At 36.2% G+C, this 24979-nt stretch overlaps 1 protein-coding gene across 1 annotated transcript in view; it reads left to right on the forward strand.

Moving 5' to 3' along the window:
• MARCHF5 (membrane associated ring-CH-type finger 5) overlaps window positions 1-24979 on the forward strand; it is a 49353-nt gene that overhangs the window by 8442 nt on the left and 15932 nt on the right. Inside the window, exon 2 of the mRNA XM_054729149.1 lies at window positions 5711-5913. Within this exon, the coding sequence (XP_054585124.1) occupies window positions 5711-5913 (203 nt within the window). The remainder of the gene's footprint in view (window positions 1-5710; window positions 5914-24979) is intronic.

Raw genomic sequence — 24979 nt, forward strand, 5'->3', positions numbered from 1 at the left:
TTTCTTACTTCCATTTACCCTTATCCTTTTCATTTTCCAATCCAACTTGAATTGCCATCTGTAGTTCTCTCCTTTTCATGAAATCTCAGCTATTTCATCCTGTGTTTCTTATTGTCATAACATTCCTGTATTACATATAGCATCTAACATCTTTTCTTGGCACTTAATGTTTTATGTGGTGGTTTTAAATGTATGCCTATATTAGTTCTATACATATATTTGTTCCTTGTGGCATCGAATGATGAGTGTACTTAATAGGTACTCAAGTTGATTTAGGAGGAGATCTTGAGTAATCTTAGATTTAAGGCCAACTAGCCATTCTTTGAACTGTTTACAAATTTTACTATTAGGAAGGATATATAACTGGAAAAAAATTATATTAAGTCATGTAGAATCAAGTGACGGGTTTTTATAGAGTAGCATTTTATACATATAGATTAATGATATGACCAATACCATAAGGCTGTACATTTAATTTAAGGAATAAGTAATTTATTTTTATTTGTCTAGTTTAGTTCTGTTTTACAGTATAATAGTAATTTGTTCTTTGATCACTGAACCTACTGTGGTAATTTCCAGATCTCCATTTACATACTTTGTAAACTAATATGCCCCAGCTTGGCTTGTAGGAAAGTATGGAACTAAAATAATATGTACATCAGCAAGCAGGAGGCTTGAAAGAAAATGAATTGAGAGGATTTGAGTGAATATCTTAAGTAGTGGTGGCGACCTATTGAAAAAGTGGGAGTAGGGTAGGAAACCAGGACTTTTTCCAGTAAATACCAGGTGCCAAGCAGAATTGCTTTATGTGTTAATTTAGATAAGGAAATGCATCCATAAAATTTAAGCATACATGTAAAGTTGACACCATCTTTTTATCTTTATCAGTGCCATTCTTCCTAGTGTTAGTTTGGTAGTTATATATGTGCCAGGCAATTTTTGAGCACTTTCATGATCACTTATATAATAGGGGATCTTAACAGAATGTTTTGTTATGCTGCAAACAACTTTGGCAGCCTACTTAAATCTATGGGATCTTTCTCAGAATGTTTTGAAAGAATAAAACAAAATATATAGGATCAGAAATGAAACAAAGTATATTGAAATACAGCTATTAAAATATTAAAAATCTGACATAGTAATATGCGCTTTAACACATTGAAATACAAGGTCTATTGTTTATATGATTGTCTTAGGGCCATCTCTTTTTTTATATATATTTTTTAATTTCAGAGAGGAAGGGAGAGGGAGAAAAGATAGAAATATCAGTGATGAGAGAGGATCATTGATCAGCTGCCTCCTGCATGCCCCCCACTGGGGATTATACCTGCAACCCCCAGGCATGTGCCTTTCACCAGAATTGAACCTAGGACCCTTCAGTCCACAGACCAACTGAGCCAAATCAGCTAGGAAAGGGGCCATCTCTTATATTTAGTTTCTCACACTGTGCAACAAAATTGTTTAGGTCAGTGGTCAGCAAAATTATTAGTCAACAGAGCCAAATATCAACAGTACAACGATTGAAATTTCTTTTGAGAGCCGAAAACCGACTTCTGCGCCTGGGCCACGAAGTTTCAATTGCACTGTACGTGCGTGCCCACACGTGGTATTTTGTGGAAGAGCCACACTCAAGGGGCCAAAGAGCCGCATGTGGCTCGCGAGCTGCAGTTTGCCGACCACTGGTTTAGGTTATATATGATGGGAAATCTGCCCCAAACTGGTTAACCTAAAAAAAACACCTATAGCCCGGCCAGGGTGGCTCAGTGGTTGAGCGTTGACCTATGAACGAGGAGGTCACAGTTTTATTCCCTGTCAGGCACATGCCAATTTCTCCTCTTTTTAAGGAATAAATAGTATCCCATGCTTTTTATGGAAAACTACTCTTCCTGCAACATCATCTATGTGTGTAGTTTAGGCAGTTAGTCCTTCCCCATTCCAAACTTTAGGAAGGGTAATCCTATCCCCCAGATTACAGTGATTGGAAGGGAGGCTGGACACATAAAGCTGGTTTTGTCAGAGTGAACCTCAGATTTTTTGCTGGGAAAGTTGATGCATTAAAACACAAATTTCTACTCTCCCCTCAATTCTAAGTTTGGAGAAACTGTAAACCCATTATTTTCAAACACCTATTTTGTCCTTAAAAGGAGGGAGAAGGGTATGGGGAAACAAAGAAGGGAAGCATAATTATATCAGACTTCTCAGGTGATGTTCCTGGTCAGTCTATCAGAAGTTTGTTTGTGTTTGTTTTTTTAATGAGAAAAGAAAGGGTTCATACACATTATTTGTTCCTTTCCTTCCTGTTCTGCAGCCCTGAAGACTAATAATTTTGTCTTATAGGCTATTAGCCTAAAACATTTATGTGACCATTTTTATATGCTTCAAGTTAATTTTCCTTGGCCCTATTTCACAGATTAATGTTCTTTCCATATTAGGTAGATTAAACTCATACCTAGTCAGGCAGTAAATAAGTTCATAAATTCTTTAGAACTTAACATTTTTTTTAACTTAAAAAATATTTAGCCCTGGCCAGTATTACTCAGTTGGTTGGAGTGTTGTCCCATACACAGAAAGGTGTGGTGGGTTCAATTCCTAGATTTCAAATTCTATCCCTGGTTGGGGTGCCTATGGGAGGCAACCAATCAATGCTTCCATCTCTCTGCTCCTCTCCCACTCCCCCTCTCTCCCTTCCCCCTTCTTCCTCCTTCCTTCCCCCCTTTCCTCCTCCTCAAAAATATTTAGTCACCAGAAGCAATTATTTATAACATAAGCAAATAAAATAATTATCTCCTTCATATAGATGGCTTTCTCCAATCTCTTGATTTTTTTTTTACCTGCCATTACTCCACACCAGCAGTTTTCAAATTGTATTGTACATCAGGCTTGACTCCTAATAAGTTTCCACTGTAAATTATAGTTCATCTAACCTACCATAGTTGTGAAATTATAAAAAATCTGAAAGTGCCTGCCTTACATATCAGTTGAATACCTTCTAAAAAGTAAACTGTGAAAATATTTAGGGGTGAACTATACTTATTCCTACAACTTTGAAATGCATCAAAAAATAAAATGGATGGATGAATTAATATGTGGTAAAGCACATATATATCATATCAGAATGATAAGAATTAAAAAAAAATTGGACAGCCCGGCCGATGTGACTCAGTGGTTGAGTATTAACCCATAAACCAGGAGATTATGGGCTCCATCCCCTGTAGGGGGCATTCAAGAGGCAGCAGATCATTGATTCTCCCTCTCCCTCTCCCTCTCTGAAATCAATAGAAACATTTTTTTTTTAAATGATAAGAATTACAGAATCTAGATATTGGGAATATGGGTAATTCACTGAGATATATTCAACCTTTTTTTGACACTTTTTTCATTTTTCATAATAAAATGTTGGGGGAAAATAACTTATACTTATCCAGAATTTATGGGGAATATACATACAAGTATTCCTGTTAGACTAAAATATGAAATTGACATTGATGTGAGTAAAAAACACAAATATAGGCAATTTCATTTGATACAACCTATTAAGATGGTCCTGAGTAGACATATATGTGTGTGTGTTTTCTAAGTCTACCTAAAATGCTACATAAATAGGATAGTTTTAATAGGTATGTTTTCACATTTTTTTCCTGATGACTAAAATTGGCTTAATTAAAAATTTGATTCATCTTAATACTGATTAATTATGCTAGTCCAACTGTACTTAGCTACATATATATTTCATTGTTGAAATGAAAAATTTATACTAACCTAGAGAGTTTCTACATAGTCTTCCTATGTTTTGTTACCAAAATGATATATCTCATTTCCTAGATGTACATAAATATAATTACAAAATCACCTCATTTGTGGGGAAAATATGTAACACTTTAATTAACTGGTCTGTTTGCTCTATACCTGTCAATTGAAATTTTATGCAAAAATTGAAGGTTAAAACTCAAACTATGGGTAGTGGTAATAGTTGCACAATGTCAGTATACTTGATTATATTCTTAAAAATGGTTAATAAATTTTGTTAAAATTTTGTTATGTATATTTTACCATAGTACAATTTTTTAAAAAGATAAAGGAGAAGGAGGCATTTTTGGATAACCATAATAAGATAGTGTGAAAGGTCCAGACAGCGTGGCTGCGGTGGGTCCCAGAGTGTCAGCATGCTAATAATCAAGGGCTGCCTACCTCCCATTCTTACCTTGGTCGTATGAAACCTGACTGAATTTGAAAGCTGAGTAAAAGCATAATTTTGGATATTGTTGCCATGAATACAGTCCCATTTTTTCCTCTATTCTAATTGAGAAGTTTTAATTGGAGCACACAAAATTCATGTTCTACAGTAACTGAAGATCTCACCCATCTATAGTACCTGACTATAATCTTCCCCACTGAGCATAGTTAGGCTAGTTATCCTGACGGAAGTCACTTATCTAATTAAGTGAAAAATGCACAGTAGGTAAGAAGCTTTAATTAGCCATTGTTTCCAATTGTACATTCATACTTTAATAGGGCAGAGGGTGAATGGTCTCACTGAGTTAAATTATATTTGCCCTAATAGAACTTGGTGTTGAAACTTGTGTTAATTGGGAGAAAAATAAGGAATTGCAACCTAGTTCCACAAGAACAAGTTAGACCTCCTGAAGTACTTATAAAAGCAAAATGGAAAAACGTTATAAATTTAACCATCTCAATAGAATTTTTTCTTAATATAAGAAGCATCTCAGCCCTGGCCCAGTGGCTCAGTTGGTTGGAGCATCGTCCCATACACTAAAAGATTACAGGTTCGATTCAAGTCAGGGCATATACCTAGGTTTTGGGGTTCATTCGGGAGGCAAGCAAGCGATGTTTCTTCTCTTTCTCCCCTCTCTCCCCCCCCCCCCCCCCGCCTCCCTTCCTATCTCTCTAAATCAATAAACATATCCTCAGGTGAGGATTAAAAAAATGGACTTCTCTGATTGGCATATGTGATTGAACCTTTAAAAAGAAAACATCTCATACTTGAGACTTCTAAACTTCAAGTGTAATAAATATAACTTAAAAGGAAAACCAATCATACCTATAATGGAATCATGTAGGCCCAAATTTATCATGTCATTATCCTAAAACAGTTTATCCTGATGTCTTCATTTCTTCTTCCTTTTTGCTGTGTGTGTATGTGTGTGTGGTTTTTATTTGTTTGTTTGTTTGTTTTTTAATTTAACCATCTTTCTCTTTTCTTATAGTTATGCTTTACCAGAAAGAAATGGGCGGGGGTTTTCCCTCAGTTGAAAATTGAATGAGACCATGTGTGAAATCACTTGTACAATACTTTAGTTTTCCAAGTTCAAGAGGTTAAAAGGTTAGTGTTGAAATGGGGGGAACACTGAATTTCACATACTTCTGTGCTTACCACTCATCAAAGAATTATTAAGTCTTATAACACAAAAGCAGCCTGTGGCTTTGCTTCCACTGGTTCATTACAGAAGATAAATTACTAGGAAGATGGAGGGAATTACATAAAAACAACAATTCTGCAGATGAATAAAAGGAAAACCAGAAAAAGAAGCTATTCTTACTGGAAATGTACTGATGGTTTTGTCTCCTCAGTCTTTTAATGTAGAATAGAGGTTCTATAATACCATAGTAGGGTCATCTCATTAAGTGAGGGCTGCAGTGGAGAGAAAGTTGGGGTCTTAAAGATAATGTCATTTTCTCTTTTAATTTACAGAAGTTGCTGGGTGTGTTTTGCCACTGATGAAGATGATAGAACTGCTGAATGGGTGAGACCATGCAGGTGCAGAGGATCTACAAAATGGGTGCACCAGGCTTGTCTACAGCGCTGGGTGGATGAAAAACAAAGAGGAAACAGTACCGCCAGAGTGGCATGTCCTCAGTGCAATGCTGAATACTTAATAGTTTTTCCAAAGTTGGGTAAGAAGATCCTTAAAAGCAATGCAGATATAAATGATATTATTATACATAATTCTGTGATCTTGGGTTTATTTTAAAGTGAGCCATCTGCTTTTTTTGTGAATTTCTTATTCTTTTTCTATTGTTTCCTCTAAATGTCAGGCATTTATTTGTTTTGTTAACAGTTTACATTATCCTTAATATATCCCTAGATCCATTCATTAGTCTGTGCATTAAATGTTTTCATTTGGTTGAGTGGATAAAGAACTTGGACCTTAACCTTGTGGATAAAATCAAATAACAAAGCTATAATAAAAAGCTGACTAAAGAACCTCATTCTCTTGGAGACTATTGGTGTAGAAAAAGAAAACAATAGTGTTTTCTTTCTAATACTTATTCTTAATTCAGTATTAAGGAATAAAAGTAGAGAAATTAAAAATTTAATAAAAGACAATGTTAAACTCTTCTTTGGAATCTATTTATGTGGTTATCTTGCCTGAAAGCTGCTTACCTTTTTCTGCAAAGTGGTGAGCAAGGAACAACCAAAAGTCGTGCTAGCATTGAAGAAAAGTATAGCAGACTGTTGAAAGGAAGCAGTACTAACTGATATTTAGTCAGCATGTTCCATCCAGCCATATGTTTATGAACTGCTATCTTTTTCCTCGTTTGATGTTAATGCCATGCCAATTATAAACATTTTTAATATCCTTGGCTGTAATCAAGAGGTATATGAAGACAATTTGGTTCTGAGAAGGTCAGAAGAAAATAATGACTTTTGGGGGAGTAAGTTCAAGAAGAAATTGGAAGTAATTATTAGATATGTTGCTTTTTCTAGGTGCTATACATATTGAAATCAGACCCATTTTTTTTAAATGAGGCAATATAAAAAGTGCTTTTATAATGTGAGTTTAATAATAAGGACAAACAAAATTTCCATTGTTGTCTATTTCTCTAGAATAATGCGTGGGAAGAAAGGCTAGCTTTCTATGAAAGGAAAGTAGCATAGTAGAGAAAGTAGTGTTTCTCAAACATTTAGATGGGTCTTCATGCATACCACTGATTTTAGAGAAAGTAAACTCAAAAGAGTAATCCAAAAATTTTTATTATAATATCAGAGCAGTGTTTTAAATAATTTAAATACCGGGGAAAACAATTACTGCTGCAATCTTTACATTGATATCTGGCTCACTAAAGTCATAGTTAAGGTTTCATATTTAACTGTCTTTTCTTACTCTTTATTTCTATTAAATTAGGTGTGTTTAACTGGTTTTGGTATGTGGGTAATAATACTGGCCTCATAAAACAAGTTGGGAAGTGATCTCACATTTTTTGTGAAGAGTGTTTGAAGGATTGGTGTTAATTCTTTAAATGTTTGATGACAGTGAAGCTCTCTGGTCCTGGTCATTTTTTGTAGGGAGTTTTTATTATTATTATTACTAGTTTAATCTTTTTACTTATAGGTCTATTCAGATTTTCTATATCTTCTTGAGTCAGTTTTGGTAGTTTGTATCTTTCTAGGAATATGTCTATTTTATTTAGATTATCTAACTTGTTGGAATATAATGGTTCATAGTATTCCTTTATAATCCTTTTTATTTCTGTAAGGTTGGTTCTGTATTAATGTTCCCTCTTTGGTTCATGGTTTTAGTAATTTGAATCTTCTGTCTTTTTTTTCTTGGTCAACCTAGCTAAAGTTTTGTCCATTTTATTGATCTTTTCAAAGACTCAACTTTGGTTTTATTGATTTTCTCTTTTTTTATTTTCTTTTTTTTTTTTTTTTTTTTTTCGGCCTCAGCAAAACAGCAATGTGGTCTTACCCATAGTTATGTGCCCTTAAAAGCATACACTGGTTTAGGTATTTGGAGGGGGGGGGGGGTCAGGCATGAAACCTGTTGTTTTTATTTTCTATTTCATTTATTTCCACTCTAATCTTTATAGTTTCCTTCCTCCTGCTTGGTTGGGGTTAGTTTGCTTTTCTTTTTCTAGTTTTTTAAAGGTGGAAGTTTAGATTATTGGTTTGATTTTTTTTTTAATAGATTTTATTTTTTAGAGCAATTTTAGGTTCACAGCAAATTGAGAGGCAGGTACAGAGATATCCTATACTAGAGGCCCTGTGCATGAAATTTTGTGATATCCTCAGCCCAGCCTGTGCCCTCTCACAGTCCGGGACCTCTCGCTCCTTATCGCCCGCCTGCAGCGGAGGAGCCACCGCCGTTGCACTTGCCAGCCATGAGCCCGGCTTCTGGCTGAGCCGAGCTCCCCCTGTGGGAGTGCACTGACCACCAGGGGGCAGCTCCTGTGTTGAGCATCTGCCCTCTGATGGTCAGTGTGCATCATATCGACCAGTCATTCCACCGTTTAGTCGATTTGCATATTAGGGTTTTATTTTATAGGATACTCCCTGCTTCCTCACATTCATAGCTTCCTCCATTATTAACCCCTTTCGCCAGAGTGATACATGTGTTGCAATTGATGAACCTATATTGACACGTCATTATTACCCTAAGTCCATTGTTTATATTAGGATTCATTATTGGTGTTGTACGTTATATGGATTTGGACACGTGTAATGACATGTATCTACTTTTAAAGTATAATACATAGTGTTTTCACTGTCTTCATATTTTTTGCCTTTTTCAGAATGTCATATAGTTGGAATCATATAGTATATAGCCTTTTCAGATTGGCTTCTTTCAGTTAGTAATAAATATTTAAAGTTTCTCCATGTCTTGATAGTTCGTTTCTTTTTAGCACTGAAAAATATTCCATTATCTGGATACCACAGTTTATTTATCCATTCACCTACTGAAGGACAAGTTGGTTACTTCCAAATATTGACAGTTACGAAAAGCTGCAGTAAATATCTGTGTGCAGGGGTGTTTTTTGTGTGTTTTTTGTTGTCAGTCCTCACCTGAGGATATTTTTTTCATTGATTTGTAGAGGGAGGGAGGGAGAGAGGGAAACATAGATGTGAGAGAGACACGTCAACTGGTTGCCTCCACATGTTCCCTGACCGGGACTGGGAATCAAACCCGAGACCCTTTGGTCTGCAGGCCAACGCTCCAACCACAAAGCCAAACCTGCCAGGGCACGTGTGCAGGTTTTTGTGTGGACATAAGTTTTCAACTTATAAATCCCAAGGAACATGATTGCTAGATCATATGGTATAAGTATGTCTAGTTTTGTAAAAAAACAAAAAAACTGCCAAAAAGTCTTTTAAAGCAGTTGTATATTTTGTATTCCCACCAGCAATGAGTTCCTGTTGCTTTATAACTTTGTCAGCATTTGGTGGTATCAGTGTTTTGGATTTTGGACATTTGGTGATATCCGTCTTCTTTAATGAGGTGTCTGTTAAATCTTTTGAAATTTTTAAAAATCAGGTTATTTCCTTGTTTTTACGTGTTCTTTATATATTTTGTATAACAGCCTTTGATCTGGTATATCTTTTGTAAATAATTTCTCCCAGTCAGTAGTTTCTTCTCAATTTCTTGATCTTGCTTCTTTTTTAATGTGGTCATTTACAGCTCTAACTTTCTAAAGACTGCTTAGATTTCTTTTTTGACCTGTTGATAAATTTCCCAAGTGTCATTCTGTTATTGATTTCTAATTTCATTCCATTGTGATCAAAGAACACACTTCTTCTGTCCTTTTAAATATATTAAGGCTTGTTTTATTGGTCTAGCATGATGAATATTCCATGTGTGCTTGAGAAGAAGGTGTATTCTGCTGTTGTTGGATGGAGTGTTTTATAAATAACTAGTTGATTCATAGTATTTTCAAGTCCTTTATTTCCTTGTGGCTCTTTTACCAGTCCTTCGTTGAAAGTGGGATAAGAAGTCTTCCACTTTTGTTAATTATCTATTTCTCCAATTCCTCCCATGTTTTGCTTCATTCATTTTGGGCTCTGTTGTTAGGTGCATATATTTTCCTAATTGTTTTATCTCCTTTTTTTTTTAGTTCTATCTTGATGGATTGTCCCTTTTACCAATATAAAATGTCCTTCTTTGTTTCTACTAACAGTTTTTGTCTTTAAGTCGATTTTAACTGTAAAATTGACTTCGTGTAGGCACTCCCTCTCTCATGTCTTAATACATTAGTGGTAAATTCTTAGGTTATTTTCAAGTGAAACTTTTATTACAGTTTTGTTATTTCTTTACTTTTTGTTCTCAACAAAGCATCAATTTAAAATTATGTATAGAGTTGAAAAGAACTAACAATCACCCTCAAAAAATGGTTGCAAGCCCAGCCACCATGGCTCAGTGGTTGAGCGTTGACCTAAGAACCAAGAGGTCACAGTTTGATTCACAGTCAGGGCGCATACCGGGTTGTAGGCTCAATCTCCAGTAGGGGCCTGCAGGAGGCAGTAGGTCAATGATTCCCTCTCATCGTTGATCTCTCTTTCTCTCTCCCTCCCTCCCTCCCTCTCTCCCTCTCCTTACCTCTCTGAAATCACTAAAAATATATATATACTAGAGGCCTGGTGCATGAAATTCGTGCACGGGGGCGGGGGGGTTCCCTCAGCCCAGCCTGCACCCTCTCCAATCTGGGACCCCTCGAGGGATGTCCGACTGCCCGTTTAGGCCCGATCCCAGTAGGATCCGGCTTAAACGGGCAGTCGGACATCCCTCTCACAATCCAGGACTGCTGGCTCCCAACTGCTCGCCTGCCTGCCTTCCTGATTGCCCCTAACCGCTTCTGCCTGCCGGCCTGATCACCTCCTAACCACTCCCCTGCCAGCCTGATTGATGCCTAACTGCCCTCCCCTGCAGGCCTGGTCACCCCTAACTGCCCTCCCCAGCTGGCCTGATCGCCCACAACTGCCCTCCCATGCAGGCCCGGTCCCTCCCAACTACCCTCCCCTGCTGGCCATCTTGTGGTGTCCATCTTGTGTCCACATGGGGGCAGCCATCTTGTGTGTTGGGGTGATGGTCAATTTGCATATTACTCTTTTATTAGATAGGATAGAGGCCTGGTGCACAGGTGGGGGCTGGCTGGTTTGCCCTGAAGCGTGTCCCGGATCAGGGTGGGGATTCCCTTGAGGCGTGAGGCGGCCTGGGCGAGGGGTCTGTGGTGGTTTGCAGGCCGGCCACTCCGCCGCCCCCCCCCCCCCCCCCCCCCCCGGCAACCCAAGCAGAGGCCCTGGTATCTGGGATTTATTTATCTTCTATAATTGAAACTTTGTAGCCTTGAGTGGAGCCAAGCCTCCTGCTCGCTCCGTGGCCACAGCCATTTTTGTTGGGATTTATTTATCTTCTATAATTAAAACTTAGTAGCCTTGAGCGGAGGCCAGGGCAGGCGGAAAGCTTGGCTTCCTCCATTTCCGGGGAAACCCAAACCTCCTGCTCTCTCCATGGCTGCAGTCATCTTGGTTTGGTTAATTTGCATACTTGCTCCTGATTGGCTGGTGGGCGTGGCTTGTGGTGTAGTGGAGTGTTGGTTAATTTGCATATTACTCTTTTATTAGATAGGGCATTTTTAAATGGTTGTAAAATGTTAAGTGGATTGTAAAGCTTAAAAAGGAAAGATATTCACTAGGGATAATGAGAGATGGTTCTTAAGAGAAACTTTTCTTTAAAAGTTTAGCAAATAGAAATAATAGTTACAATTTTATTTTACAATATTATTAATAATATTAACAGTGAGCTCCAGCTGGTGTGACTTGGTTGGAGCGTCATCCTGTGGCCCAAAGAGTTCCAGATTCCATTCCTGGTCAGGGCACATACCCAGGTTGCAGATGCAATCCCCTGTTGGAGCATGTGCAAAGGCACCCCAATCGATCTTTCCCTCCCTCCCTCCCTCTCCCTTTCTCTCCCTCCCTCCCTTTCTCTCCCTCTCTCTCCCTCTCCCCCTCCCCCTCTGTCTCCCTTTTTCTCCCTCTGTCTCCCTCCCTCCCTTCCTCTCTCTCTAAAACCAATAAGAAATAATAATAATAGTGATATCAATAGCTATTATTTGCTAACAGTCCACTACTATTTGCAAGACACTATGTTGGTCACTTTGCCTATATTGTTTTATTTAAGCCTCTCAAAAGCATAGTAGATATTGTTTCTTATTTTACAGATTAAAAAACAGAGTCACCAAATTTATTTAATGGAAGCCCATGGGCTTTTAGCAAGTAAGTGAAGGGGCCAGGATTTTAAATTGCTAAATTTCTTGTTACTGTCACTCAGTGAGACTGCTACCAGGCCACATATGAATAAGAAGTAGTTTTAGCCGAAACCGGTTTGGCTCAGTGGATAGATCATCGACCTGCAGACTGGCAGGTCCCAGGTTCGATTCCGGTCAAGGGCATGTACCTTGGTTGCGGGCACATCCCCGGTGGGGGGGTGTGCAGGAGGCAGCTGGTCGATGTTTCTCTCTCATCGATGTTTCTAGCTCTCTAACCCTCTCCCTTCCTCCCTGTAAAAATCAATAAAATATATTAAAAAAAAAAAGAAGAAGTAGTTTTATGTACCATAAGAGGAAGTAGGGATAATGTTAATTTGAATATCTTTGAGATACTATTAATGAATAACATGGATGGTGTACTCTTTTCTTTATCTTGATATTTGCCCTGCTGGAAATGGAAAGAAATAACAAATATGTGAAACAAAATATGCAGCAACTACAATATCTCATAGTCATTATTTCCTTTAACTGTTTTAAATATTTGAGTTTACTTTATGTATTTTCCCTCTAGATAATGCATTCACATGGACCAAAATTCAATGAAAAGTCTTTTTACCACGCCTGCCAGCCATGATGCCAAGTACTTTTCTTGTTACAAATCTCTGGTGTTTTATTCTAGGGTGTTTCTCTTTTCTCTCTCCCTCCCCTCCTTCCCTTTCTTCCTCCCTCATTCCTTCCCTACCCCCCCCCCCACACACACACACACACACACACACAATATCTGCAAATTTAAGGGTAGAGTTAAAAGAACAAACAACAGACAGGGAAATACCCAAGGATTGGCAATTATGGGAAACCATTCCTACTCCTAGGCCTGAAAGTACAAGGGAAGGGAACTGTTGACAGAATGACAAGAGTTGTAGCTGGGAGTCTGTTTAACAGGACCTATGGTTTTAGAGAGAAAAATGCAAACTGCCGGCACTGAGGGAGCCAAGAAAAAATTCCCTTAACACTTTTACCACCCTTTGATTTTCTAGCCATTCCACTCATTGTTAGAACACATCAGAAACTAGAGCAGGGCAAGGTTGCCTGTAAGATGCTTTTTGTGCCCTAGCCGGTTTGCCTCAGTGGATAGAGCGTTGGCCTGTGGACAAAAGGGTCCCAGGTTCCATTCCGGTCAGGGACACATAGGGCATGCAGGAGGCAGCCGATCAATGATTCTCTCTCAACATTGATGTTTTTCTCTCTCCCTCTTCTCTTCCTCTCTGAAATCAATAAAAATGTATTTTTTATTTTTATTTTTTTTAAAGATGCTGTTTGTTCAGCCTCCCAGTGCACAAAGCAGGGTGGCGAAAAATGAGGAGTAAACCTGGAGAGGCAAACAGAATAGAGTACAATTAGGTTATATGTTAATATATTCCAGACTAGTATACTATACATCCTGTTCTATACTTGATGTTTTTTCCTTAGCAATACTTTTATGTCAGTACATAAAGAGGCTTTTTTTCCCTTTAGTTATATATTATATATATATATATATATATATATTTGTTTACATAACCACTTTCTTGTTGACAGACATTTAGGCTGTTTCTAACTTTTCACTAGTACAAACAGTCCTGCCATAAACCACTGTGTAAAATACGTTTATGCAGCAAATGCTTCTGTAAGGTAACTGACTAGAGTGGAATTGCTGGTCAAAGGGTGTATGCATTTATAACATTAATAGATATTGTCAAATTGGCTTTTGTAGATATTATACCTATTTAATCTTCCCAACATTATATTGGCGTACCTGCTTTTCCATTGCCTATCTGCTGCCTTAGCATTGATCAAAGCTTAGCAGAATGTTCATTTGGGTATTTTACTTTTCTTTTATTAAGGAATATTTCATTGGTTGAAAAAGAATATATAAATGCATATGAGGAATCAAGACTAATAAACTCAGCTGTTTGCCCATCCCTCAATTTTAGAAATAAAATATCCTGGTGAGTCCAACTGTTTTCTTTGTTTTTTGGGTTTGTTTGGGGTTTTTTTACTTTTTGGTGGTGGTTTTTTTTTTAATCCTCACCCAAGGATATTTTTCCATTGATTTTTAGAGAGAGTGGAAGAGAGAGAGAAAGACAGAGAGAAAGATCCATGTGAGAGAAACACATCAATTGGTTGCCTATTGCATGCGCCTTGACCAGTGCCTGGGCCGAGGAGGAGTCTACAACCCAACAGAGGTACATGCCCTTAACCAGAATCGAACCCGAGACCCCTCAGTTCGCAGGCCAACACTCTGTCCCACCAGCTAGGGCATGAGTTCAACTTTTTATCATTAAGTAATGTCTATTTTATCTTTAATAATTTTTTGTCTTAAACTTGTATAAAATATATATTAATATAGAGTAGATATACTCGTAATATAGCTACACTAGTTTTTAAATCAATTTTTTATTTTATGGAAAAATTACAAAGATAGTACAATACTCCACATCCAGTTTCCTCTATTAACATCTTATATTAGTATAGTACATTTGTTATAATTAATGAATAATTATAATTTGTATTAACTAAAATTCATACATTATTTAGATTTTAAAATGTTTTGCCTTATTCCTTTATTGTGTTCTAGGATACTTATCTTTAATCATATTTCCTAGTTAAGTGTCTATCCTTGAAAAGTCTTAGCTTTTATCTCTCCAGATATTGCTTCTCCCCCATTCTCTCCATTCTTCTGTAATTGTGATTAGAGTTGTTAGACAGTTTCATTTTATTTTTCATATCTTTTCACTTTTATGTTTTTCATCATTTGGTCTCTCTTTACTGCAGCATTATAATTTCTTCTTAACTATTACCCAGTTCTCAAATTCTCCATATTGTTTTTTTATAAATTATCTTGTATTTTATTCCATAATTTTTATGATCAGATTGGTAATCTCATTATCTCAAGTCTTTGGTAGCCTAAATCTTGTTTTTCTTCTGCTTATGGTGTTTTATTTCCCTTGAGTGTGGGAATCGTGCTTATATTTGTGGGTATGGATATCCTGAAAGTGAAGAAGAAACTCTGAAAAGGATTTGCCAGGGTACTATTAGGCTGGAATTGCTTTTATCTCTGGGCTTGAGATTTCTCCCATATCACAGACAGATTTCTAACCTGAAATCGGCATGCTGGTTGACTATGGTTACTAATTATTAGAGGAAACTATCCTCCTTGTCATTCTTTTCATGACAATAAGACAGTTTTCTTTGTTGTCATGTGGGTTTGTTGTTTTTCTTTCTAGTTTACCTTTTCACTCAGGGTTAATCTAACCCATTGGAGGGTCTCAGGTTTGCTTTTTTTAAAATATGTTTTTATTGAGTTCTGAAAGGAAGGGAAGGGAGAGAGAGAGAGAAATATCAATGAGAGAGAATCATTAATTAGGCTGCCTCCGGCATCCTCCACACTGGGGATCAAGCCAACAACCCAGGCATGTGGCCTGACTGAATCGAACTGTTACCTACTGGTTCATAGGTCAACACTGAACCATGACTGCCAGGCATTAGGGTCTGCTTTCTATGGATTGGAGACCTAATATTACTTGTAAAAAACAACAACAACAAAAAAAAACAATGAACAAAATAGTATTTTAGCTTTTATCCTTAAAACTTTTTGATTGAAGAGAAAGATCATTTGTCATCATAGAAAGTCCCATTTTCTGGATTTTATTATTACTCGCACTGCAAGAATACTTAGGTAATGTGTTGCTCTGTCCCTAGCATATCTTATAAACTGTTGGTTAGGTCTCCTTGATGAGATTATGATTTGTTTGTGTGTTTTTTGCAGAATATTTCATAGATGGTCCTGTGTACTTAATACATCACAACATGCAGCATATAATGTACACTTGTCATACAAAGAGGAGACATTATAATTAACAACTCAGAAATACAAAGGAGCCTAAGAGACTTTTATTTTAACAATTATTTGCCAACAAATTGAAAAAACCTAGAGGTAAAGGATAAATTCCTAGAAACATACAACCTACCAAGACTAAATCATGAAGAAATCGAAAATGTGAACAAAACAATAACAAGTGAAGAGGTCATAAACCTCCAACAATGAAAAGCCCAGGACAAGATGGTTTCATTGTTGAATTCTACCAAACTTTTAAGGAAGAATAAATGCCAGTTCTTCTCAAACTCTTTAAAAATTGAAGAGGAGAAAATACTGCCAAACTTATTTTGTAAGTCCAGCATTATCCTGATACCAAAACCAGATAAGGACACTACAAGAAAACTACAAGCCAATATCCCTGATGAATACAGAGATACTAGCAAACAAAATATTAGCAAACCAAATTCAATAGCACATTAAAAGGATCATACATCATGGTGAGGTGGAATTTATACCTGGAATGCAAGAATGGTTTACTGCAAATGAATGAATGTGATACAACACATTAACAGAATGAAAGATGAAAATTATATCATTAATAGATACAGAAAAAGCAACAAATTGGGAATAAAAGGAGCACTTCAACATAATAATAGCTACATAAGACAAATCCATGGTTAAGCATTATACCCAACATTGAAAGGTCAGAAGCTTCTCTGCAAAGATCAGTAAGACAAGGGGCATCCATTTTCACACTCCTATTCAACATAGTTCTGGAAGTCCTAGCCAGAGCAGTTTGGCAAGAAAAAGATATAAAAAACATCCAAATCAGAGAGAATGAAGTAAAATTGTCTTTGTTTGCAGATAATATGATCTTATATGTAGAAAATCCTAAAGACTATCCCCCCAAACAAAACAAAAAAAACTTGTTAGCCTGGCTGTGGTGGCTCAGTAGTTGAGCATCAACCTATGAACCAAGGGGTCACCAGTTTGATTCCTGGTCAGGGCACATGCCCGGGTTGTGGGCTCAATTCCCAGTAGGGGACCTGCAGGAGGCAGCCAATCAATGATTCTCATCATTGATGTTTCCATCTCTCTCTCTAAAAATGAGTAAAAACTTTTTTTAAAAAGTGTCTTTCACATTTAAAAAAAACTTGTTAGAACTAATAAACTAATTTAGTAAAGTTGCAAAATACAAAATCAACATACAAAAATCAGTTGTATTTCTATATACTAACAAACTATCTGAAATAGAAATAAAGCCAGTTCACTTGTAATATCAAAAGAAATAAAATGCTTAGGAGTAAAACTAAAAGTTACAAGACATTGATGCAAGAAATGAAGACACAAATGGACAGATATCGCATATTCATGGATTAGGAAAAATTAATGTTAAAATGTTCATTCTACCCAAAGTCATATATAGATTCAATGTAACCCCTATCAAAATTCTGATAGCATTTTTCACAGAAGTAGTAAAAATAATCCTAAAATTTATATGGAACCACAAAAGAACTCTACTAGCCCAACCAATCTAGAGAAAAAAGAACAAAGCTGGAGGAATGACACTTTCTGATTTCAAACTATAAAACTGTATTACAAAGCTCTAGTAATCAAAACAATATGGTACTGGTATAAAAACAGATACAAAGGCCAATAGAGCAGTATCAAGAGCCAAGAAATAAAGCTGTGTATATGTGTTCAACTAATATTTGAAAAGGGAGCCAAGAATACTCGGTGAGGAAAGAAAGTCTCTTCAATAAATGGTGTTGGGCAAACTGGGTATTCACATACAAAAGAATGAAATTGGATCCCTATCTTATAACACTCATAAAAATTAAGAATGGATTAATGACTTAAATTTAAGACATGAAACTGTAAAACATCTAAAGGAAAAACAGAAGCTTTTGACATTGGTCTTAGTAACGAGTATTGGATATACACCAAAAGTACAAAGTACCGAAAGCAAAAATAAGTAAGTGGGACTACGTCAAACTGAAAAGCTTCTGCACAGCAAAAGAAACAATCAGCAAAATGAAAAAGCATCCTATGAAATAGGTAAAGATATTTGCAAACCACCTAAGCAACTCATATAACTCAATAGCAAAACACACACACACACACAATCATTAAAAAATGGACAAAGGACTTGACATTTTTCCCAAAGAAGACATACAGATTGCCAACTAGTGTATGAAAAGATGCTCAACATCACTAATCATCAGAAAAATGCACATCAGCTACTCTTTCAAAAACAGTAAACTAAATAAACATGATAGAACTCTGATCTAAGATTATATTTGAGGGAAAAAAAACTGGTATATGACTTTGGTATAAAAACAAAACTTTCAGGAAATTCTCATGTAGGAAATAAAGGATAGATCCTTTTTGCTTATAGGTCTGGGACAAAGAAGGGGAGGAAACTTCATGGAGCCAGGAAATCTTGATTGTTACTGCATGACACTAAGTAATCTATTAAGAACTTCTTTTACTTTATGTTAATTTTCACAAAAACGTAGATATTTTCATTGAACAGATGCAGAAATCGAGGTCTGGAAGTATCAGTTTGTCCAGATTCACATAGCGGACCCTACATAATCCTTACCCACCTTGTTACGTTGCCTTCTAAGGAGTCTAATAGGAGTTCATATAATGAAAATGAAACCGTAATGTCAGGTTGACTTTCCTTGAGGTTATAGTTAACCTGAATTTTATGATACCCTTGGTTATTCTCTAAAATGTAGTTTTTCTTACTAATAAGAGTAATTACATTATAATGGAAAACTTGAAAACTGTAGGTGTGCTTAAAGAAAATGTCTAACTTTTGTATGTAGTAATTAATATTGTCTTTTTTTTTTTTTTTTTTTTTTTTTTTTTTTGGTGTTTCATTACACCTTGAACTTTTTCAGCTTTTTATTTTGAAGTTCAAAGAATTGAATATCTTAGGTATGGTTTTCTACAAAAAGCAGATGAAACTTGTCTTTCCTCTAATAAGTTTTAATGTTTCTTGATCCTTTCTAACTTAACTCCTATATAAAGCTTCTCTAGATTTGATACTTTCTCCTTCTTTGTATTCCGCTTTGGATACGAAATCTTGTGGATTCTATTCTAGTTTATTCTGACTTTAAATAATGTTATAAGATTAGTTTTCTCTAACTATCACTTTTATGTTGTGTCTTGTTCTTCAAAGATCTGGTCAAGGTTTCTATCATATAACCCTCACCTTACTGGTATACCAACTTTTATAAAATATATAAACCTTTTGAATGAAGTCATTTAGCTAGTTAAAAGGTCTTTTAGCATTCTCCCTCCTCATATTATCAACTTCAAGTCTAGGTTAAGATTCACTTCTGTTAATTAGTAAATACATATGGCAATTAAAAAACTCTTTAATCTTTACTTAATATTTCATTAACATGTATCTGTATAGTTTGTACCATACTATCATACATTTATTAGCTTTGCCTTAAAATTTTTCAGTTGTTTAATGTGAATTTATTGTTTGTCACTAGATTATAGGCTCCTTGGAGGCAGAGGCCTTTATTTTAATACACAGTAAAATGTTATTGTACAATAGGTGCTTAATAAGTACTTAGCAGTTGATCTTATAACCCACAAATATGCTATGGGCTATTCTACTCTAAGGATAAATATAAGTTTTCCCTGGGCACAAACTGTAATTATAAAAAAACTACTATGATGATCTTTAGTTACTGTTTATGGTGATAAGCTATGTATATACACAGGGAGGAATTGTACTCATTTGTTTTGACTCTGGATCTTTTATTCTTCAAGCTTGTTTGGTTTATGTTTTGTTTTGGGAGATTTTTGATCAATTATTAGATTAGTTATCTAAAAAATTGTCCAAGAACATATCCTTTCTTCCTTTTTACAGTCTAATTGACTAACTTCTTTTTTTTTTTTTTAAATATATTTTATTGATTTATCACAGTGAGGAAGAGAGAGGGATAGAGAGCTAGAAACATCGATGAGAGAGAAACATCGACCAGCTGCCTCCTGCACACCCCCTACTGGGGATGTGCCCGCAACCAAGGTACATGCCCTTGACCGGAATCGAACCCGGGACCCCTCAGTCCGCAGGCCGACGCTCTATCCACTGAGCCAAACCGGTTTCGGCCTAACTTCTTATTAAGCGATATAACTTATAGCCTGAGTTAGCAGGGTGTTTGTTCTTACATAAAAATGCTCAACTCTCAACCTACAAGTAGAGCAGTCAAAGATGAAACTTACATAAGCTTGTCTGAGGCTTCTTAGACCTCGCCTCCAAAGTCAAGTTTAAAAACAGTATTGAATGCTAGTGAAAGAGTTAAAACTCTTTACTGTCCCATGAGGATTCCCACATACTTTTAACTCTTAATTGAATTGGTTGCTGTGATATTATTTCATGTCCTCAATGAAATCCACATTTGTTGACTTGGGACCATATAATTAAAACTTTTTTTTCCCCATTCTTTTTTAATAATGGATTGAGTCAAATACTTGCCCAAGTGCTACAGTTAGTTCCTATGCCATTATATTCTGGTGCTCTGTAGAACAGGCCAAAGTGCCATGATGTACTGCCAGGTACCATGTGCTGAGATAGCTGTGGCCTAGAGAGTCCTGAGAGTGATGCCAGTCATCATCAAAAAGCAATTTTTAAGCACCTATCTGTACATGGTTCTATCCTAGGCACTGTACAAAACGAGTTAAACAGACATGGCCCCTGCCCCCTGGGAGTTTTCAATCTAAGATGATGCTGACATGGACAGACATAAAGGATATTGAGACAACTGAACAAACATTGAACAAGAACTTAAAGTACTAACATTATGCACAAGCAAAGGGGTAAGTGCATCTTGTGGAATAGTGTGTAAAGGAAGCCTTTTGGGACATGAACAGGGTGGGTAGAGCAATTAAGTCAGTCAATCTCTATCAGGTTAGGTTAGTTTTCACTGGGTAGTTGGGTTTTCATACAGACTTAATCAAAATAGAGACAGGACATTCCAGAAACAGAGTGCAACAAAAAGAAGACTTGGAGCAAGAAGAGAAGTTTAAACCTATATTGTTGGACTTTTGCTGGCCTCCAAAACTTGCAGTTCTGGATGGTTCTGAATCTGAAAGTGGGGCTGATGTTTTGACTTGGCAAGTTGGCATTTAAGTTGGGTCCGGGCAAAATAGTTCAATGCAAAGGAAAAAACAACAACACAATAAAAACCTGAAAACTTGAATAGCTTTTTGCTTGTTAATTCTCTTTAAATCATTGGCCACTTAATAGAAACCTTGGAGTTCATGGGAGCTATAATCTTAATTACCTTATAAAATACCTAAAAATGCTCATTAAATTATGTTCTGTATTAGAAACTATAGCACTCATAAAATAGAAATTATTTTTCAGGAATTGGTCAGGGTATCTGTCCTTGAAAAAGGTCCTAGGAATTCTGGGTATTATTGTAAGTAGTACCAGCAGATGTTGAATGCTAAGTATTGCTTGCCCTTCATTCATTAATTTTGTATCTTCCAAGAGTAACACCATTCATACCTATAGACTTGAATTAAAATCGCAGCTGTAGCAAATCTATGTTCATAGTGTCCGTCCAATAAAACTCACTACTACTTTTTCAGTAGACATGGACTTGGGAGTTTCCTCAGTAGTCCTCAGCTCACTATTTGATGTCATTCAAATCTGAAATGTGAAAATTTGAATTTACCCAAAATATTAGTGTAGTTATTTTCTTTATAAAAGTTTTATTTTTAATCCTCACCTGAGGATATGTTATTCAATTGATTTTAGAGAGAAACATTAATCGGTTGCCTCCCATACGCACCCCGACCCAGAATCAAACCTACAACCTGTTGGTGCATGGGACAACACTCCAACCAACTGAACCACCCAGCCAGGCCAAAAGCTTTTTTATTGTATGAAAGAATTCACAATGGATTTCCTTTTAATTGTCATCCATGTGTAACTACAATACTATTGAAAACATAAGTAGTGAAGCCCACTAAAGCATTAAAAATTCAGAGTGCCTTTTTAAAATATTGAAACCTTTTTATGCCCTCACATATTTAATTTATAAAGTATATGTATTCATACTTTTTCCTCCCCATTAGAATTAAGGTTTTTAAGGGCTGGAGTCATGCCTTTCCTTACTTCCAATAACTCTTTGTGTTGTAATATGACAATAAGAATCTAGTTGCTATTAACTGTTTTCCTTTTGTGACCCCAAGCCATGGGGTAGTAGCACATGATAAGCCTCCTAATAGGAAGGGTATGATTTTAGCGACAGTCATCCAGAGGACTTCAGTGATTGTTGTTATTCACCAAATAGCTTGCTTAGATAATCTTAAGTTCTCAGAAATAGCTCCTCTGGGGCAGCTTATTATTCTAATGGTATATTTACCATTGGGCATTTAATCTTTCTTTTAATTATTGAACTAATCTTGGACTACTCTATCTGGAAGAGTCTTGAGAAGTTTAGACAAAATAAACTTAAGACAAAGCCTAGACAGAATTTTGTCAGAAAAACTAATTAAGGGCCATAAAATGCAGCCAGTGTCTTCATTTAATCCAGCATATCTTTTGCTTATGAACCAAAGGGTGAGTAGAAATTTTCTAAAATGAAGAGTGAAGATTTTGTTTGTTTTTGCATGTGCAAAAAGAATTCACACCTAATGATTCAGCAAGAAAATTGAGCTAATTTTGTTAGAACCTGAAATCGTTAAAGGAAAGATATTCAAACATCTCTAGATTGTCTGTGTTCATGATAGATAAAAGTGGTGGTGATGGATTACTTTTTAGAATTATATTTTTGTCCAAATGGTTGATTATTTTTTAGGAATTAAATTGCTTTACTACATCAGTAGATAATTCCAAGTATACTGTTAAAAAAGAGGAAGGAAAGAAGTTACATTGGAAGCATGTAAAAACCTCTTTCCATATAAATTCTGATTCTGACTGGTAGGAAATAGTTTTGTAATGGACTCTACAGAATAATGAAAAAGATCTAAAGATTTTCTTTTTTGAGCTTTTGTGAACTTTATTTTTTAGTCAGTGAACTTTTTTTCTGTTAAAAAATATACATATACAGCCATGCTCCAATAAAACTTTATTTACAAAAATAAACAGCCAGCTGGGCCATAGGTTCCAGCCCCTGTTGTAATATGTGGAAACAGTTGATAAGTACATTAGAGTATGTTAGTTAGTGATAACTGCTTTGGGAAAAGAAATCTAGAGCAGAGTAATCAAATAGACAGTATAGTGAGGTGTACGTTGGCAGGGTGGGTGGGCTTTACTGAGATCAAGAAGAAGAATCAGTAAAGGAGACTAAAAAGTTAGTGACTGCCCTGGCTGGTTTGGCTCAATGGATAGAGCGTTGGCCTGCGGACTGAAGGGTCCCAGGTTCGACGCCAGCCAAGGGCGCATGCCTGGTTGCGGGCTCAATCCCTAGTAGGGGGCGTGCAGGAAGCAGCCAATCAATGATTCTGTCATCATTGATGTTTCTATCTCTCTCCTTCTCCCTTCCTCTCTAAAATCAATAAAATATATATTTTTTAAAAAGTTAGTGACTGATAAGATGGAAAGAAAACCAAGAGATGGTGATGCCCTGGAAATGCAGTGAAGAATCATTTGGTAGGAAGAAGAAGGAGGGAATATCTGTCAGCTGTTGCTGAAAGGCTAAATAAGAAGAAAGCTGAGATTGGATTTAGCTATGCATAGTTTATTAGTGACCTTGATGAGCAATCTTGGTAAGTGGGTTCAAGAAAGAATTGAATGAGTGAAAACAGAGTAAGTCTTTTGAAGAATTTTGTTGTAAATGGAGCAGTGGGGGAAAAAAGGATCAAGTGAAGAGTTTCTTTAAGATAGAAGAAATAATGACATGTTTGTTTGGAAATCATCCAGCAAATAGTAGGGGGAAATGATGTGGGAAAGGAGAGAATTGGCGGAGCTGTGGCTTTGAGTTGGAGAGAGAATGGGATCTGGTAGATGAGTACATGTGCTGTAGCGTCTGATGTTCTCATGTGGCTTTAGTTTTCTGATTTAAAAAATTATCAGTAGAGAATATGAAAGTTGAAGTATTGTCATTAATTTTTAATACCAGCATTTGAGCGATCTTTGACTCACTAAAATAATTTCTTTTTAAAATATTTTTTTTATTGATTTTGAGAGAGAAACATCAATGTGAGATTAGAACATCTATTGGCTGCCGCCTGCTTGGGAATCAAGCAGGAAACCTGGGCATCTGCTCTATCTGGGAATCAAACCAGCAACCTTTTGGTACATGGGATGATGCCCAACCAACTGAGCCACACTGGTCAGAGCTAAAATGACTTGTATTGTGCCTTCTGAGGGAATTTTAAACTTAACCCAGCAAATTTGCATATTTTAAGGATTAAACCTTACATTATGAGATTAAATAATGATGCATGTAATGCCTGTGGCACAACACTCGGTATCATGTAGACACTCAAGAAATGATAACTATGATTAGAGGACATAGAATCCGTATGCACTGAATGCACTAAACTAGGCTTACTTTATCTATTTGGTCCCAAAAGATAAATTTATAATTTTAAATGTTATGTAAGTTAGAATTTGACCATAGTAAAATAGATATGCTAAATTTAAATCAATAGATCCTTTGATGTCTCTCCAAGTGTTCCTTCTACTTCACAGTGTGGTCTCTCTTTGTGATTTAGTGATATTGGCTCCAGTGATCAGGGAGAAGTATTGATCAGAGGCTCCAAAGATGAATGCTTATTCTTATACGTTCATTATTTTATCATATTGCTATGTTAATTTCTTTGTACAATGCAAATTATTTTTGTGTATAGTATCCTCCTATAGATTGTAAGTTCCCGGAAGGTAGGTAATAACACTTGTACATTTCTAAGAAAATTACTCAAGTAATAGATTGTATGTAGATGGTATTCAGTAACTATTGTGATTACTAAATCAAGGTTTCATAATCCTTTGATTAAACTTAGATATTCAGTTCTAAATGTAGGCCTTGCTCCAATTCAGGACTAAAACCCTTCCACTGCTCTGGAAAATTCTGGAGCTAAATTATGTTATTGGGCTAAATGGTTGTTAATTAGAATACCTCCAAATGTAGCTATCCC

The sequence above is a fragment of the Eptesicus fuscus genome, chromosome 17 (assembly GCF_027574615.1).
Source record: "Eptesicus fuscus isolate TK198812 chromosome 17, DD_ASM_mEF_20220401, whole genome shotgun sequence".
In the NCBI taxonomy this organism is placed as follows: domain Eukaryota; kingdom Metazoa; phylum Chordata; class Mammalia; order Chiroptera; family Vespertilionidae; genus Eptesicus; species Eptesicus fuscus.